The 17,100-nt window shown below is 18.7% G+C and overlaps 13 protein-coding genes and 24 non-coding genes across 37 annotated transcripts, besides 1 other annotated feature; 18 read left to right on the plus strand and 19 right to left on the minus strand. All coding sequences in view use genetic code 5, as the record gives it.

Annotated features, from left to right (window-relative positions):
- On the minus strand, nucleotides 1-61 carry V2351_mgt01. Its single transcript has one exon. It is a non-coding gene; the product is annotated as a tRNA-Cys (tRNA).
- A 3-nt stretch (nucleotides 62-64) lies between these two features.
- On the minus strand, nucleotides 65-131 carry V2351_mgt02. Its single transcript has one exon. It is a non-coding gene; the product is annotated as a tRNA-Tyr (tRNA).
- An 88-nt stretch (nucleotides 132-219) lies between these two features.
- Nucleotides 220-1,755, plus strand: COX1 (cytochrome c oxidase subunit I; the record flags this gene model as incomplete). Its single annotated transcript has 1 exon — nucleotides 220-1,755. A coding segment is annotated over one exon (1,536 nt), but the record flags the coding sequence as incomplete, so codon positions are not given.
- A 22-nt stretch (nucleotides 1,756-1,777) lies between these two features.
- V2351_mgt03 lies at nucleotides 1,778-1,841 on the plus strand. Its single transcript has one exon. It is a non-coding gene; the product is annotated as a tRNA-Leu (tRNA).
- Nucleotides 1,842-1,847: 6 nt separating this feature from the next.
- COX2 (cytochrome c oxidase subunit II) lies at nucleotides 1,848-2,534 on the plus strand. The gene has a single exon. The coding sequence runs from the start codon at nucleotides 1,848-1,850 to the stop codon at nucleotides 2,532-2,534; it is 687 nt and encodes a 228-aa protein (YP_011001123.1).
- Nucleotides 2,535-2,553: 19 nt separating this feature from the next.
- On the plus strand, nucleotides 2,554-2,618 carry V2351_mgt04. The gene has a single exon. It is a non-coding gene; the product is annotated as a tRNA-Asp (tRNA).
- Nucleotides 2,619-2,627: 9 nt separating this feature from the next.
- ATP8 (ATP synthase F0 subunit 8) lies at nucleotides 2,628-2,792 on the plus strand. Its single transcript has one exon. It carries the CDS (start codon nucleotides 2,628-2,630, stop codon nucleotides 2,790-2,792), a length of 165 nt encoding a protein of 54 aa, YP_011001124.1.
- On the plus strand, nucleotides 2,792-3,463 carry ATP6 (ATP synthase F0 subunit 6). The gene has a single exon. The coding sequence runs from the start codon at nucleotides 2,792-2,794 to the stop codon at nucleotides 3,461-3,463; it is 672 nt and encodes a 223-aa protein (YP_011001125.1).
- A 6-nt stretch (nucleotides 3,464-3,469) lies between these two features.
- On the plus strand, nucleotides 3,470-4,256 carry COX3 (cytochrome c oxidase subunit III). The gene has a single exon. A coding segment is annotated over exon 1 (787 nt).
- Nucleotides 4,257-4,319, plus strand: V2351_mgt05. The gene has a single exon. It is a non-coding gene; the product is annotated as a tRNA-Gly (tRNA).
- Nucleotides 4,320-4,673, plus strand: ND3 (NADH dehydrogenase subunit 3). Its single transcript has one exon. The coding sequence runs from the start codon at nucleotides 4,320-4,322 to the stop codon at nucleotides 4,671-4,673; it is 354 nt and encodes a 117-aa protein (YP_011001127.1).
- Nucleotides 4,674-4,685: 12 nt separating this feature from the next.
- On the plus strand, nucleotides 4,686-4,755 carry V2351_mgt06. Its single transcript has one exon. It is a non-coding gene; the product is annotated as a tRNA-Ala (tRNA).
- A 10-nt stretch (nucleotides 4,756-4,765) lies between these two features.
- Nucleotides 4,766-4,827, plus strand: V2351_mgt07. Its single transcript has one exon. It is a non-coding gene; the product is annotated as a tRNA-Arg (tRNA).
- On the plus strand, nucleotides 4,828-4,892 carry V2351_mgt08. The gene has a single exon. It is a non-coding gene; the product is annotated as a tRNA-Asn (tRNA).
- Nucleotides 4,893-4,960, plus strand: V2351_mgt09. The gene has a single exon. It is a non-coding gene; the product is annotated as a tRNA-Ser (tRNA).
- Nucleotides 4,961-5,022, plus strand: V2351_mgt10. The gene has a single exon. It is a non-coding gene; the product is annotated as a tRNA-Glu (tRNA).
- A 6-nt stretch (nucleotides 5,023-5,028) lies between these two features.
- Nucleotides 5,029-5,094, minus strand: V2351_mgt11. The gene has a single exon. It is a non-coding gene; the product is annotated as a tRNA-Phe (tRNA).
- Nucleotides 5,095-6,829, minus strand: ND5 (NADH dehydrogenase subunit 5). Its single transcript has one exon. A coding segment is annotated over exon 1 (1,735 nt).
- A 52-nt stretch (nucleotides 6,830-6,881) lies between these two features.
- V2351_mgt12 lies at nucleotides 6,882-6,946 on the minus strand. Its single transcript has one exon. It is a non-coding gene; the product is annotated as a tRNA-Ile (tRNA).
- Nucleotides 6,947-6,950: 4 nt separating this feature from the next.
- Nucleotides 6,951-7,024, minus strand: V2351_mgt13. The gene has a single exon. It is a non-coding gene; the product is annotated as a tRNA-His (tRNA).
- Nucleotides 7,025-7,041: 17 nt separating this feature from the next.
- Nucleotides 7,042-8,382, minus strand: ND4 (NADH dehydrogenase subunit 4). The gene has a single exon. The coding sequence runs from the start codon at nucleotides 8,380-8,382 to the stop codon at nucleotides 7,042-7,044; it is 1,341 nt and encodes a 446-aa protein (YP_011001129.1).
- Nucleotides 8,376-8,672, minus strand: ND4L (NADH dehydrogenase subunit 4L). The gene has a single exon. The coding sequence runs from the start codon at nucleotides 8,670-8,672 to the stop codon at nucleotides 8,376-8,378; it is 297 nt and encodes a 98-aa protein (YP_011001130.1).
- A 5-nt stretch (nucleotides 8,673-8,677) lies between these two features.
- Nucleotides 8,678-8,741, plus strand: V2351_mgt14. The gene has a single exon. It is a non-coding gene; the product is annotated as a tRNA-Thr (tRNA).
- On the minus strand, nucleotides 8,742-8,806 carry V2351_mgt15. Its single transcript has one exon. It is a non-coding gene; the product is annotated as a tRNA-Pro (tRNA).
- A 2-nt stretch (nucleotides 8,807-8,808) lies between these two features.
- ND6 (NADH dehydrogenase subunit 6) lies at nucleotides 8,809-9,327 on the plus strand. The gene has a single exon. It carries the CDS (start codon nucleotides 8,809-8,811, stop codon nucleotides 9,325-9,327), a length of 519 nt encoding a protein of 172 aa, YP_011001131.1.
- CYTB (cytochrome b) lies at nucleotides 9,327-10,463 on the plus strand. Its single transcript has one exon. It carries the CDS (start codon nucleotides 9,327-9,329, stop codon nucleotides 10,461-10,463), a length of 1,137 nt encoding a protein of 378 aa, YP_011001132.1.
- Nucleotides 10,464-10,466: 3 nt separating this feature from the next.
- On the plus strand, nucleotides 10,467-10,532 carry V2351_mgt16. Its single transcript has one exon. It is a non-coding gene; the product is annotated as a tRNA-Ser (tRNA).
- Nucleotides 10,533-10,536: 4 nt separating this feature from the next.
- On the minus strand, nucleotides 10,537-11,496 carry ND1 (NADH dehydrogenase subunit 1). Its single transcript has one exon. The coding sequence runs from the start codon at nucleotides 11,494-11,496 to the stop codon at nucleotides 10,537-10,539; it is 960 nt and encodes a 319-aa protein (YP_011001133.1).
- A 2-nt stretch (nucleotides 11,497-11,498) lies between these two features.
- On the minus strand, nucleotides 11,499-11,562 carry V2351_mgt17. The gene has a single exon. It is a non-coding gene; the product is annotated as a tRNA-Leu (tRNA).
- Nucleotides 11,563-12,878, minus strand: V2351_mgr02. Its single transcript has one exon. It is a non-coding gene; the product is annotated as a 16S ribosomal RNA (ribosomal RNA).
- V2351_mgt18 lies at nucleotides 12,879-12,950 on the minus strand. The gene has a single exon. It is a non-coding gene; the product is annotated as a tRNA-Val (tRNA).
- V2351_mgr01 lies at nucleotides 12,951-13,729 on the minus strand. Its single transcript has one exon. It is a non-coding gene; the product is annotated as a 12S ribosomal RNA (ribosomal RNA).
- Nucleotides 13,730-13,812: 83 nt separating this feature from the next.
- Nucleotides 13,813-13,878, minus strand: V2351_mgt19. Its single transcript has one exon. It is a non-coding gene; the product is annotated as a tRNA-Trp (tRNA).
- V2351_mgt20 lies at nucleotides 13,879-13,949 on the minus strand. The gene has a single exon. It is a non-coding gene; the product is annotated as a tRNA-Lys (tRNA).
- A 5-nt stretch (nucleotides 13,950-13,954) lies between these two features.
- On the minus strand, nucleotides 13,955-14,023 carry V2351_mgt21. Its single transcript has one exon. It is a non-coding gene; the product is annotated as a tRNA-Gln (tRNA).
- Nucleotides 14,024-14,028: 5 nt separating this feature from the next.
- Nucleotides 14,029-15,063, minus strand: ND2 (NADH dehydrogenase subunit 2). Its single transcript has one exon. The coding sequence runs from the start codon at nucleotides 15,061-15,063 to the stop codon at nucleotides 14,029-14,031; it is 1,035 nt and encodes a 344-aa protein (YP_011001134.1).
- A 2-nt stretch (nucleotides 15,064-15,065) lies between these two features.
- On the minus strand, nucleotides 15,066-15,129 carry V2351_mgt22. The gene has a single exon. It is a non-coding gene; the product is annotated as a tRNA-Met (tRNA).
- Nucleotides 15,130-17,100: a sequence feature (control region).

A 17,100-nucleotide genomic window follows, 5' to 3' on the forward strand; every position in this document is an offset into this window, starting at 1 on the left:
AAACTTTAGTTTTAAAACACCTTTAAATTTGCAATTTAATATCATATTTGAATATAAAGTTAATTGATTAAAAAGAAAAAAATTCTTATAAATAAATTTACAATTTATCGCTTAATTTCAGCCATTTAATCAAAATAATTATTTTTTTTTAAAAAAAATATAGATAAAAAAAATAAAGTTTATATTTATTTTAAATTTGATAAAAAAAATTCATAATAATCGAAACAATGGTTATTTTCTACTAATCATAAAAATATTGGTACTTTATATTTTATTTTTGGAATTTGATCAGGATTAATTGGAACTTCTTTAAGAATATTAATTCGTTTAGAATTAAGACACCCAGGAGCTTTAATTGGGAATGATCAAATTTATAATGTAATTGTTACTGCTCATGCTTTTGTAATAATTTTTTTTATAGTAATACCTGTGATAATTGGTGGGTTTGGAAATTGATTAGTTCCTTTAATATTAGGAGCTCCTGATATAGCTTTTCCTCGGATAAATAATATAAGATTTTGATTATTACCTCCTTCAATTACTTTACTTTTATTAAGAAGTTTAGTGGAAAATGGGGCGGGAACTGGTTGAACTGTTTATCCTCCATTATCAGCTAATGTTTCTCATGCTGGGGCTTCAGTTGATTTAGCAATTTTTTCTTTACATTTAGCAGGGATTAGTTCAATTTTAGGAGCTGTAAATTTTTTAACAACAATTATTAATATACGACCAGTAGGAATATCATTTGATCGTGTTCCATTATTTGTTTGATCAGTATTTATTACAGCTATTTTATTATTATTATCTTTACCAGTATTAGCGGGAGCAATTACTATATTGTTAACGGATCGAAATATTAATACTTCTTTTTTTGACCCGGCAGGAGGAGGTGATCCTATTTTATACCAACATTTATTTTGATTTTTTGGTCACCCAGAAGTTTATATTTTAATTTTACCAGGATTTGGGATTGTTTCTCATATTATTTGTCAAGAAAGAGGAAAAAAAGAAGCTTTTGGAGTTTTAGGTATAATATATGCTATTGCTGCAATTGGTTTATTAGGATTTATTGTTTGAGCTCATCATATATTTACTGTTGGGTTAGATGTAGACACTCGAGCTTATTTTACTTCAGCTACTATAATTATTGCTGTTCCTACAGGGATTAAAATTTTTAGTTGAATAGCAACAATATATGGAACTCAATTAAACCTTACTCCTGCTTTGTTATGATCTTTAGGGTTTGTATTTTTATTTACTGTAGGAGGATTAACAGGTATTGTTTTAGCTAATTCTTCTTTAGATATTGTTTTACATGATACATATTATGTAGTAGCTCATTTTCATTATGTTTTATCAATAGGGGCTGTATTTGCTATTATAGGAGGGTTTGTTCATTGATATCCATTATTTACGGGTTTATCAATAGATACAATGTTATTAAAAGCTCAATTTTATATTATATTTTTGGGAGTAAACTTAACTTTTTTTCCTCAACATTTTTTAGGTTTATCAGGAATACCTCGACGATATTCAGATTATCCTGATTCTTATATTACATGAAATATAATTTCTTCTTTAGGATCTTTAATTTCATTTTTAGGAACTTTAATATTTTTATTTATTATATGAAAAAGTTTAGTTTCTAATCAATCTGTATTGTATTCAGAAAATTTAAATTCTTCAATTGAATGGTATCAAAATCTTCCTCCTTCTGAACATAGTTTCATACAAATACCTTTATTAATTAAATAAAAAAAGTTTTTATAAATAAAAATTTAATATGGCAGATAAATGCAATAGATTTAAATTCTATCAATAAAGTATAACTTTTATTAAAATTATTAATGGCAACTTGAGGAAGTATATTTTTATTAGATAGAAGTTCTCCTGTAATAGAACAATTAAATTTTTTTCATGATCATACTTTATTAGTATTAATAATTATTACAGTTTTAATTGGTAATTCTATATTATCTTTATTTTTTAATAAATTTTCTAATCGATTTTTATTAATAGATCAATTTATTGAAATTTTTTGAACAATTATACCAGTTTTAGTTTTATTTGCAGTAGCTTTACCTTCTATACGATTATTATATTTATTAGATGATCCTTACAAATCTTCAATTAGTGTAAAAGTTATTGGGCATCAATGATATTGAAGATATGAATATCCTGATTTCAATAATTTAGAATTTGATTCTTATATAATTCCTACTAATGAATTAAATATAAATGAATTTCGTTTATTAGATGTAGATAATCGATTAATTTTACCTAGATATACAAATATTCGATTTATTGTTTCAGCAATAGATGTATTACATTCATGAACAATTCCATCTCTAGGAATTAAAGTAGATGCTGTACCTGGTCGATTAAATCAAATTAATACTTATATATATCGAGTTGGTTTATATTTTGGTCAATGTTCAGAAATTTGTGGGGCAAATCATAGATTTATACCAATTGTTTTAGAATCTGTTTCTATTAAATATTTTATTGCTTGAATAAAAAATTTTATAAATTAATTTTTTATTATATTAAATAAAAAAATTAGTTAAATTTATAACATTAGTTTGTCAAACTAAAATTATTTCTATAAATATTTTTTAATCCCACAAATAGCTCCTTTAAAATGAATTATTTTATTTTTAATTTTTTTATTTACATATATATTTGTTAATTTTATGAATTATTATTTATTTATACCAAAAATTGTTGATTTAAAAAATTTTGATAAAAATTCTAATAAAAATTTAAATAAAAAATTTTTAATAAAATGATAATAAATTTATTTTCAGTTTTTGATCCTTGTTCATCAATTTATAATTTTTCATTAAATTGAATAAGAACATTTTTGATTTTTTTATTAATACCAATATCTTATTGAATTATTCCTTCTCGAATTTCTTTTATAATGCAAACAATTTTTCAAGTTTTACATAAAGAATTTAAAATTTTATTAGGTGTTAATTCATTTAATGGGTCAACATTTTTATTTATTAATTTATTTGTGTTTATTTTTTTTAATAATTTTTTAGGGTTATTTCCTTATATTTTTACTTCTTCTAGACATTTAGTATTTACATTGACTTTAAGATTACCTTTATGAATTAGTTTTATATTATATGGGTGAATTAATAATACTCAACATATATTTTGTCATTTAGTACCTCAAGGTACACCTAGATTATTAATACCTTTTATAGTATGTATTGAAACAATTAGAAATTTTATTCGCCCAGGTACTTTAGCTGTCCGGTTAACTGCTAATATAATTGCTGGACATTTATTAATAACTTTATTAGGAAATACAGGAGTATCAATAAGAACTATATTTGTAAGAATTTTAATTATTGTGCAAATTTTATTATTAACTTTAGAATCAGCAGTATCAATTATTCAAGCTTATGTATTTGCTGTATTAACAACTTTATATGCTAGAGAAATTAATTAATTAATAATGATAAACCATTCTAATCACCCATTTCATTTAGTAGATTATAGTCCTTGACCATTAACAGGAGCTTTAGGAGCTTTTTGTTCAGTAACTGGATTAGTTCAATGATTTCATCAATATAGATTAAATTTATTTATAATAGGAAATATTATTACTTTATTAACTATATATCAATGATGACGTGATATTTCTCGAGAAGGGACCTTTCAAGGTTTACATACATATGATGTTGTTACTGGTCTTCGATGGGGTATAATTTTATTTATTACATCAGAAGTTTGTTTTTTTTTTTCATTTTTTTGAACTTTTTTTCATAGAAGATTATCTCCTACTATTGAGTTAGGGGAAATTTGGCCTCCTTTAAATATTCAAGCATTTAATCCTTTTCAGATTCCTTTATTAAATACAGTAATTTTATTAACTTCTGGAATTACAATTACTTGAGCTCATCATAGATTAATAGAAAATAATAAACAACAAACTACTCAAGGTTTATTTTTTACTATTTTATTAGGACTATATTTTTCTATTCTTCAAGGTTATGAATATATAGAAGCATCTTTTACAATGTCTGATTCAGTATATGGTTCAATTTTTTTTTTAACTACAGGATTTCATGGATTACATGTATTAATTGGAACAATATTTTTAATTATTTGTTTAATTCGTCATTTAAATAATCATTTCTCTATAAATCATCATTTTGGGTTTGAAGCTGCTGCATGATATTGACATTTTGTAGATGTAGTATGATTATTTGTTTATATTTCTATTTATTGATGAGGTAATTATTTATATAATATAAAAAGTATATATGACTTCCAATCATAAAGTTTATTAATTAATATAAATAATAATAATTTTAATAATTTTATTAATTATTACCATAATTATTTCTAATATTGTTATAATTTTAGCTTCAATTTTATCAAAAAAATCTTTTTATGATCGAGAAAAAAATTCTCCTTTTGAATGTGGATTTGAACCTTTTAATTCTTCTCGTTTACCTTTTTCTTTACGATTTTTTTTAATTGCTATTATTTTTTTAATTTTTGATGTAGAAATTGCTTTAATATTCCCTATAATTTTTTCATTAAAAATTAATTCTTTAATTAATTGAAGAATTACTATTTTAATTTTTTTAATAGTTTTAATTTTAGGTTTATTTCATGAGTGAAATCAAGGAGCTTTAGATTGAAATAATTAATTTTTTAAAAATAGGGTTGTAGTTTAAATAAAAAATATTTGATTTGCATTCAAAAGAAATAATTTTTATCTGCCTTATTTTTTTTTAAAAAAAAATAAGAAGCAAATTGATTGTGATTAGTTTCGACCTAATTTAAGACTAAAGTCCTTATTTTTAATTGAAACCAAAATAGAGGTATATCATTGTTAATGATAAAATTGAAAATATTATTCCAATTAAAAGAATATTGGATTAAGAAAAAGCTGCTAACTTCTTTCTTTAATGGTTTAACTCCATTTATATTCTTATTTATATAGTTTAAAAAAAAACATTACATTTTCATTGTAAAAATAAATTTTATTTTATAAATTTAAATTATTTAAAAACAAAAAAGTTTCTTTGACAGCTTCAATGTCATGCTCTAAATATAAGCTATTTAAATAAAATATTATAAAAAAATAAAAAATTAATCAACTAAAAAATACTATAAAATAAAATTTTAAATTATTTTTTATTAAAACTTGTAAAAAAGATGAAATATGTAAAAATCTATAAAAAAGATTTTTTACTATAAATGTTTCTAATCAACCATAATCAGAAGATTTTGTATATATTTCTCTTATAAATAAAGGGTATTTAGTAATATTTACTGTAACAATAAAAGGTAAAAATCATATTGAACCAAAAAATATTACAGAAAATTTAAATTTTATAATTTTTGATTTTAAAAAAATTATTCATTTTGATAAAATTGTTCCTATAATCCCCCCTAATACACAAACTATTAAAGTTATTAATTTTAAGTATAAAGGTAAAATAATAAAATAAGGAATTGGGAAAATTATTCAACTTAAAATACATCCTCCAATAATTGTTATAATTAATAAACCTATTATTCTAAAAATTATTGTAATAGAATTGTCATTTAAATAATGATAAGTTCATCTATTAAAATTAGAATATAATGTATAATAAATCAAACGAAATCTATAACAAACAGTTAAACCTGTAGAAAAATAAAATAAAAAATAAGACAAAATATTAATTCTATTATTAAAAACTACTATTTCTAAAATTAAATCTTTTGAATAAAATCCAGAAAGAAAAGGTATTCCACATAAAGCTAAATTAGCAATATTAAAGTTTATAATAGTTATTGGCATTTGTAAAATTAAAGAACCTATATAACGAATATCTTGAAAATTTTTTATATTATGAATAATTATTCCTGCACATATAAATAATAAAGCTTTAAATAAAGCATGTGTTAATAAATGAAAAAATGCTAAATAAGTTAATCTTATTGCTAAAGTTCTTATTATTAATCCTAATTGTCTTAAAGTAGAAAGAGCAATAATTTTTTTTAAATCAAATTCAAAATTTGCCCCTAATCCTGCTATAAATATAGTTAATATTCTAATTAATAATAAAATTTTTCTAGAAAATAAATGTATTAATAAATTATTAAATCGAATTAATAAATAAACTCCTGCTGTTACTAATGTTGATGAATGAACTAAAGCAGAAACAGGAGTAGGTGCTGCTATTGCAGCTGGTAATCAAGCAGAAAATGGAATCTGAGCTCTTTTAGTTATAGCTGCTAAAATTAATATTGAACCAATAATTTTTAAATAAAAATCATTTTTTATAATATCTAAATAAAAGATATAATTTCATGAACCAAAATTTAATATTCAAGCAATTGATAATAAAATTAATACATCACCAATTCGATTAGATAAAAATGTTAATATACCTGCATTAAAAGATTTAATATTTTGATAATAAATTACTAAACAATAAGATACTAATCCTAAACCATCTCATCCTAATAAAATTCTGATTAAATTTGGACTAATAATTAATAAAAATATTGAAAATACAAATATTAAAATTAACATAATAAATCGATTTATATTTTTATCATTATTTATATATTCTTTTCTATATAAAATTACTAAACAAGAAATTAATCTAACAAATGATAAAAAAAAACAGGATATTCAATCAATCAAAATAGTTATTACAATTATTGAGGAATTTACAGATATTAATTCTAATTCATAAAAATATCTTATTTCATTTATTAAACAATAAGAACCTTTTAAAAATATAATTACTCTAAATAAAAATAAAAATAAATAATAAATTACACAAATTGATAAATTAATCACTATTTATATATTTTTTTTTAATTTTAAAAATTAATATTAATTTAATTTAATAAATTAATGAATATGAAAAATCATATAATTTACCCTATCAAGGTAACCCTTTTAATCAGGCAATTCATTGAATTATTTAAAGTAAATTATATACATTTTTGATTCCACAAATCAATGTTTTTTTTAAACTATTTAAATTATTTAAATTTAAAAATTAATATTTTTTAAATTCAAAATATACAAAAATCAGGTTTTAAAATAAGTAAGTTTAAAGGTAACCAATGTAATATTAAAACTAAATTTTCTCGAACAGTAGAAATATTATAATTTAATATTAATGAATTTAAATTACCGTGTTGATTTCTACAATATAAATAAATTGAATATGCCCCCCCTAAAAAAGTTATTAAAGAAATAAAAAATATTCTTAATCAAGATCAGTTAATAATTGAAGTTAATAAAAAAATTTCACCTATTAAATTTAAAGATGGAGGTGCAGCTATATTTCTAATTCTTAATAAAAATCATCATATAGAAATTCTTGGGATAAAATTTATTAATCCTTTATTAATAAATAAACTTCGTCTTCTTGTTCGTTCATAAATAATATTTGATAAACAAAACAACCCTGAAGAACATAAACCATGTCCAATTATTAAAATATAAGAACCTATAAATCCTCAAATAGAAAGAGTTATTAATCCACTAATTGCAATTCCTATGTGAGCTACAGAAGAATAAGCAATTAAAGCTTTTATATCTACTTGTATTAAACATATTAATCTAATTAATATCCCACCAATTAATGAAATTACATAAAATATAATATTATATTTTATTGATAAAGATTGAATTAAAATATAAATTCGAAATAATCCATAACCCCCTAATTTTAATAAAACTCCAGCTAAAATTATTGATCCTGAAACAGGAGCTTCTACATGAGCTTTTAATAATCATAAATGAACAAAAAATATTGGTATTTTTACTAAAAAAGCTATAATTAATCTAAAATATAATAATCTAAATTTATAATCTTTAAATAATATAAAGTAACTTAATGAATTTAAATTATTCTGACAATATAATAAAGTTATTAATAAAGGTAAAGAAGCAAATAATGTATAAAATATCAAATAAAACCCAGCTTGTAATCGTTCAGGTTGATATCCTCACCCTAAAATTAAAAAAAAGGTTGGAATTAATCTTCTTTCAAAAAAAAAATAAAATAAAAATAAATTTAATGAAGAAAAAGTTAAAATTAAAGTTAATATAAGAAAAATTACTATAAAAATAAAATAATTTAATTTATTATTGTATTTATAAATTTTTTCTCTAGATATAAATATTAAGGAAGTAATTCATAATCTTAATAAAATTAATCCATAGGATAAAATATCTAATCCTAAAAAATAAGAAATTTTTGTAGGAAAAAAATTACAATTTATTATTATAATTATAAATAAAAAAAATAATAAAAAAATAAAATTTTGAACCATTCAAAAAATTTTTTTATTAAATCTTATAATTAAAATTCTTATTGAAAAAAAAAAAAATATTAACATTGTAAAATATTAAAAGTTTGAAAATAATCATTTCCATGAGTTCGAATTAAAGCTACTAAAATTGATAATCCTAAAGAACCTTCACAAACACTAAATGTTAAAAACATTATTCTATAAAAATATTCAAAATTTATAAAATTTAAACAAATAAATATTATTCCATAAATAATTAATACAATTATTTCTAAACTAATTAATGTTATTAATAAATGTTTATGATTAAAAATAAAAACTATTAAACTTAAAATAAATAAAATTAAATAAATTCATAAATTTAAATAAATTATCATTAGTAGTTTTAATAGTTTAAAAAAAACATTGGTTTTGTAAACCAAAAATAAATATATTTTTTTAAAATATCAGAAAAAAATAAATTATTCATCTTTAATCTCCAAAATTAATATTTTTATTAAACTATTTTCTGAAATTAATTTTATTATAATGATATTTTTATTAATTAATTCATTTATATTTACTCAATTAACCCATCCTATAGCAATAGGATTAATTTTATTGATGCAAACTATATTAACTTGTTTATTTACAGGAATTTTATCAAAAACTTTTTGATTTTCTTACATTTTATTTTTAATTTTTATTGGGGGGTTATTAATTTTATTTATTTATATATCATCTTTAAATTCTAATGAAAAATTTAATTTTTCAAGAATATTTTTTTTAAAAATATTCATTTTATTTATGATAATAAGATTTTTATTTATAATATTCAATAAATTATTTATTGAATTATTTTTTAATCATGAAATAATAAATTTTTTCTCTAATATTAATTTAATAAAAGAAAATTTTTTAATTAATTCAAAAATATACGAATTACCTAATAATTTTTTAATAATTTTTTTAATTAATTATTTATTATTTAATTTAGTAATTGTAGTAAAAATTACTAACTTTTTTTATGGGCCTTTACGAATTTCTTACTAATGAATAAATCTTATCGAAATAGACATCCTTTATTAAAAATTGTTAATAATTCATTAATTGATTTACCTGCTCCTTGTAATCTTTCTATTTGATGAAATTTTGGTTCATTATTAGGATTATGTTTAATTATTCAAATTTTAACTGGTTTATTTTTAGCCATACATTATACAGCAGATATTCAATTAGCTTTTAATTCAGTTAATCATATTTGTCGTGATGTTAATTATGGTTGATTATTACGAACTATACATGCTAATGGTGCAAGTTTTTTTTTTATTTGTATTTATTTACATATTGGACGAGGTTTATATTATAAATCATACTTAAATACTCATACATGAAATGTAGGAGTATTATTATTATTTTTAACTATAGGAACAGCTTTTATAGGTTATGTTCTTCCTTGAGGACAAATATCATTTTGAGGGGCTACAGTTATTACTAATTTATTATCCGCAATTCCATTTTTAGGGTTAGATTTAGTTCAATGATTATGAGGGGGATTTGCTGTTGATAATGCAACTTTAACACGATTTTTTACATTTCATTTTTTATTACCTTTTTTAATTTTAGGTACTACAGTAATTCATTTATTATTTTTACATCAATTAGGTTCTAATAATCCTTTAGGAATTAATAGTAATGTTAATAAAATTCATTTTCATCCTTATTATATTTATAAAGATTTAGTAGGATTTTTAATATTATTAATATTTTTAATTATTTTATGTTTAACTAATCCATATATATTAGGAGACCCAGATAATTTTATTCCAGCTAATCCATTAAGAACACCAGTTCATATTCAACCAGAATGATATTTTTTATTTGCTTATGCAATTCTTCGATCAATTCCTAATAAATTAGGTGGAGTTATTGCTCTAGTTATATCAATTGCTATTTTATTTATTATACCTTTTGTTAATAAAAGAAATTTTCGTTCATTAAGATTTTATCCTGTAAATAAAATAATATTTTGATTATTTTTTATTATTGTAATTTTATTAACATGAATTGGAGCTCGTCCTGTAGAAAGACCATTTATTTTAACTGGACAAATTTTGACTATTTTATATTTTTTATATTTTTTAATTAATCCATTAATGATAAAATTATGAGATAATTTTATTAAATAATTAAATCAATGAGCTTGTAAAAGCATATGTTTTGAAAACATAAGAAAAAATTTTTTATTTTATTGATTTTACTTTAAATTATTCATAAAATTAAAATAAATAAAATTATTTTAAATCTAATAAATAAAATTAAATAACATAATGAAAAAGGTAAATAACTTTTTCATGCTAAATATATTAATTTATCATAACGAAATCGAGGTATTGTTCCTCGTACTCAAATAAAAAAAAAAGCAATAAAAGATAATTTTATATAAAAAAATAAATTAAATAAATTTGAACCTAAAAATATTACTCTAAATAATATTCTTATAAATAAAATTCTAGCATATTCAGCTAAAAAAATTAAAGCAAATCCTCCTCTAGCGTATTCAACATTAAATCCTGAAACTAATTCTGATTCTCCTTCTGTAAAATCAAAAGGAGTACGATTAGTTTCAGCTAAAGAAGAAATTAATCAAACATAACTTAGAGGAATTGTTAAAAAAATTAACCATAAATTAATTTGTTTTAAATAAAAATCGATAAAAGAAAATCTAAATACTAAAATAATTAAAGAGATAAAAATTAAAGCTAATCTAACTTCATAAGAAATTGTTTGAGCTACTGCTCGCAATCCTCCTAATAAAGAATATTTAGAATTAGATGATCACCCAGCAATTATAATTCTATATACTCTAATTCTTGTACAGGATAAAAAAAATAAAATCCCTAAATTAAAAGAAAATAATTTGATTAATAAAGGAAATCTAATTCATAAAAATAAAATTAAAAATAAAGAAAATACAGGGCAAAAATAATAAATTAAATAATTAGAAATATTTGGATAAATTATTTCTTTAGAGAATAATTTAATTGCATCTCTAAAAGGTTGTAAAATTCCATTAATTCCTAATTTATTAGGACCTTTACGAATTTGAATATAACCTAAAATTTTTCGTTCAAATAATGTTAAAAAAGCAACTCTTACTATTACACAAATAATTAAAATTAAAGAACCAATTACAGGTAAAATAAAATCTAATAATATCATTTTATTGTTTGTATATTATACATTTATAAATTCTAAATTTATCACATTCAAATCTGTCAAAACAATATTAATATTTTAATATAAATCTATTTTAATAATAAAATTAATATATTTGGTCCTTTCGTACTAAAATATATAAATAAAAAAAAGATAGAAACCAACCTGGCTTACGCCGGTCTGAACTCAAATCATGTAAGAATTTAAAAGTCGAACAGACTTAAATTTTAAACTTCTACACCTAAATTAATTCTTAATTCAACATCGAGGTCGCAAACTATTTTATCGATAAGAACTCTTTAAAATAATTACGCTGTTATCCCTAAAGTAACTTAATTTTTTAAACATTTAATATTATTATATATTCAATAATTTAATTATATTTATAAAACAAAATAAAAGTTTTTTAAATTTCATTATCCTCCCAATAAAATTTTTAATAAATAATTTATTTAAATTTTTTCAAAATTTATATTATCAATTAAAAATAAAGATTTATAGGGTCTTCTCGTCTAATTTTTTTATTTTAGCATTTTTACTAAAAATTTAAATTCATTTTTATTAATATAAAAATAGTTGATATCTCATCCAACCATTCATACTAGCCTTTAATTAAAAGACAATGGATTATGCTACCTTTGCACAGTCAGAATACTGCGGCCGTTAAATTTTCACCGGGCAGGTTAAACTTTTTATTCATTCAAAAAGACATGTTTTTGATAAACAAGTGGACATCATTTTTGCCGAATTCTTATAAATTAATTTATTGATAAAAAATTAATTTTACAAAAAAAAATTACTAATTAAATCATTATTTTAAAAATTTTTTAATTAAACTTTTTATCTTAATAAATATTTAAAATTTTTTAAAATATTAATATTTAATTAAATAAATTATAACATTTTTATTAATTAAAACTAATTTTAAGCTTAAATTTTTTTAATTTTTCTAAAAATTTTTAAAAATTTATAATAAAGCTTATCCCTTATTATATATAAATTAATTAAATAATTAATTAATCAAAAAATTAATTATTAATTAATTTATAATTTAAAATTATTTCTTAAGAAATTAGATAAATTTATATACGATTAACTTTTAATTTCTAATAAAAATTTTAAAATAATTATACCATATTAAATTTAAAAATTTATTAAATCATATAAATTCGAAACTAATCAATTTAAATTATTAATTTAATTTACTTTGAAACACAAAATACAATTAATTAAATTTAATTTTTAAATTAGCAATTTTCAATTTTTTCAAATTTCTTTTTCAATACTAATTTTCTATAATTAAATTTATTTTTTCTTTAAAAATTACTAAAAATATTTTTATTAAAATTCTTTTTATTAATAATTAATAAATAATTTTTTATAAATCAATTTAATTTGATTTGCACAAATATTTTTTCAATGTAACTGAAATACTTTTCTATTAAAGTTTTAAATTGAATTCTAAAAACATTTTCCAATATTTTTACTTTGTTACGACTTATCTCATTTTAGAATGAGAGCGACGGGCAATATGTACATATTTTAGAGTCTAATTCAATTAAATTTTATAAATTAATTTACTTTCAAATTCTTCTTTTAAATAAAATCAATTTATTTATCTGATAAAATAAAATTTAATGAAATTCATTTCTTCTTAACTATAAACTATGCCTTGACTTGACATTAAATATAATTTTATAAAAATTTTTATTGAAATTTAAATTTTTAAATATATTCAATAACAGCGGTATATAAATTTAATTAAATTAAGTAAACTTTAACGAGGATTATCGATTATAGAACAAATTTCTCTGATTAATTAAAATACCGCCAAATTTTTTAATTTTTAAGAATTTAACTATAAATGATCTATTATAATAATTTGTATTTAATAATAGGGTATCTAATCCTAGTTTATAAAAAATTTTTTTTAATTTCATAAAATTTTTAATAATAAAATTATTTATTTAAAATTTCATCTAATAAATAAATTTTTTTATTAATTTTTATTCTATTAATTATTAATAAAAAAATTTTATTTACTTTATTAGTATAACCGCAGTTGCTGGCACTAAATTTACCAAAGTTATTTATAAATTATTAAATCAAAATTTCTTTATTTTTTAATATTATTTACTGAAAATAAAATTAATTTAATTTTTAAAATTTTATAAATTCTCTTATTAAATTTCATGTAATATATTTATAAAACAAAATTTTATACTAAAATCAAATATTTTTTAATTATTAATTTAAAAATTTTTAAAAAAATTATTTATTTAAAAAATTTTTATAAAATAATAAAATTATTTTAAATTTAAAGCTTAAAAATAATTTTTTATAGTTAACTTTGAAGGTTAAAAGTTTTTTTTAACTTAAAGCTTTTCATTAGAAGTAATTGTTAAATTACTATAAAATGGTTTAAAGGACCAATGCTTACTTTCAGCCATCTAATGAATAATTATAAATAATAGAATTAAACTATTTCTTAAAAATTCAAAATTTTTAGTGCATCATACACCAAAATATACTATTTTAAAATATATAATTATTTAATAAAAAAATTAAAAAAAAATATAAACTTACAATATTAAAAAAAATAATTAATTTTATTATTTTATTTTTTTTAAAATTTAAAAAATTTCATTTTATAGAAGGATAAAATATAACAAATGAAGTTAAAGTTAATCGCATATAAAAAAATAATGTTAATAATGATATCATTACTAAAAATAAAATTAAAAAAAATATTTTATCTATTAATAAAAATTCAATTACTATTCATTTTGGTAAAAACCCTAAAAATGGGGGTAAACCACCTAAAGAAAAAAAATTTATTATAAATAAAATTTTTAACAAATTTCTATTAATTCCATTATTTTTAAATATATATAACTGATTAAAATTGAAAAGATTAAAATTTTTAAAAATTATAATTAAACATAAATTTAAAATAAAATAAATAAAAAAATACAACAACCATAAATAATTTCTATAAGTTATTGCTATTAATAACCAACTAATATGATTAATAGAAGAAAAACTTAACAATTTTTGTAAAGAAGTTTGATTTAAACCTCCTACAGCTCCTACAAAACATGATAATAAAATAAAAATAATTAATTGATTTAAAAAAGAAAAATAAGAAACAATAGTTAAAGGAGCTAATTTCTGTCAAGTTAATAATAATAAAGAATTTATTCATGATAAACCTTCAATAATATTAGGAAATCAAAAATGGAAAGGAGCCGCACCTAATTTTATTATTATTGAAAAAATTAATAAAATTGATTCATATCTTAAAAAAATATAATTAAAATTTGAAAATTTTAATATATATATAATAGAAACAAATAAAAAAACTATTGAAGCTAATGCTTGTACTAAAAAATACTTAATAGATATTTCAGTTGAATTTAAATTATTTTTTTCAGAAATTAAAGGAATAAAAGACATTAAATTTATTTCTAATCCCATTCATATTCCTAATCAAGAAGAAGAAGAAATTGTTATAATTGTTCCAATAAATAATATAAAAATAAAAAATATTTTATAAATATAATTAATAATTATAAAAAAAAGGAATTAACCTTTATAATTGGGGTATGAACCCAATAGCTTAAATTAGCTTATTTTTATCCTACTAATTTCACTTACCAACCTATTTAATCAGAATTTATCCTACTAATTTCACTTACCAACCTATTTAATCAGAATTTATCCTACTAATTTCACTTACCAACCTATTTAATCAGAATTTATCCTACTAATTTCACTTACCAACCTATTTAATCAGAATTTATCCTACTAATTTCACTTACCAACCTATTTAATCAGAATTTATCCTACTAATTTCACTTACCAACCTATTTAATCAGAATTTATCCTACTAATTTCACTTACCAACCTATTTAATCAGAATTTATCCTACTAATTTCACTTACCAACCTATTTAATCAGAATTTATCCTACTAATTTCACTTACCAACCTATTTAATCAGAATTTATCCTACTAATTTCACTTACCAACCTATTTAATCAGAATTTATCCTACTAATTTCACTTACCAACCTATTTAATCAGAATTTATCCTACTAATTTCACTTACCAACCTATTTAATCAGAATTTATCCTACTAATTTCACTTACCAACCTATTTAATCAGAATTTATCCTACTAATTTCACTTACCAACCTATTTAATCAGAATTTATCCTACTAATTTCACTTACCAACCTATTTAATCAGAATTTATCCTACTAATTTCACTTACCAACCTATTTAATCAGAATTTATCCTACTAATTTCACTTACCAACCTATTTAATCAGAATTTATCCTACTAATTTCACTTACCAACCTATTTAATCAGAATTTATCCTACTAATTTCACTTACCAACCTATTTAATCAGAATTTATCCTACTAACATAATTTTTTTAAAAAAATGTTTTATTTAAAGTATATTTTAATTATATATAAAATATTTTATTGATATTTAAATTTAAAAATTTATATACTTAATTTCTAAATTAATAAAATCTTAAAAATCACAAATTTATTTAAATGGTTGTAGTCCTAAAGAAGAAGAAAAAAATTATATAAATTATTAAAAAATTTAATTTAAAATCATGAAAAAATTTATATATAAATTTAATTAAATATAAAATTAATAATTTTTATACTTTATTTTAAATATAAAAATAAAAAATATTTTATTATTTAAATATATATATATATATATATATATATATATATATATATATATATATATATATATATATATATATATATATATATATATATATATATATATATATATATATATATATATATATATATATATATATATATATATATATATATATATATATATATATATATATATATATATATATATATATATATATATATATATATATATATATATATATATATATATATATATATATATATATATATATATATATATATATATATATATATTTAAATAATAAAATATTTTTTATTTTTATATTTAAAATAAAGTATAAAAATTATTAATTTTATATTTAATTAAATTTATATATAAATTTTTTCATGATTTTAAATTAAATTTTTTAATAATTTATATAATTTTTTTCTTCTTCTTTAGGACTACAACCATTTAAATAAATTTGTGATTTTTAAGATTTTATTAATTTAGAAATTAAGTATATAAATTTTTAAATTTAAATATCAATAAAATATTTTATATATAATTAAAATATACTTTAAATAAAACATTTTTTTAAAAAAATTATGTTAGTAGGATAAATTCTGATTAAATAGGTTGGTAAGTGAAATTAGTAGGATAAATTCTGATTAAATAGGTTGGTAAGTGAAATTAGTAGGATAAATTCTGATTAAATAGGTTGGTAAGTGAAATTAGTAGGATAAATTCTGATTAAATAGGTTGGTAAGTGAAATTAGTAGGATAAATTCTGATTAAATAGGTTGGTAAGTGAAATTAGTAGGATAAATTCTGATTAAATAGGTTGGTAAGTGAAATTAGTAGGATAAATTCTGATTAAATAGGTTGGTAAGTGAAATTAGTAGGATAAATTCTGATTAAATAGGTTGGTAAGTGAA

Source organism: Culicoides brevitarsis, mitochondrion (assembly GCF_036172545.1).
Source record: "Culicoides brevitarsis mitochondrion, complete genome".
NCBI classification, from domain to species: domain Eukaryota; kingdom Metazoa; phylum Arthropoda; class Insecta; order Diptera; family Ceratopogonidae; genus Culicoides; species Culicoides brevitarsis.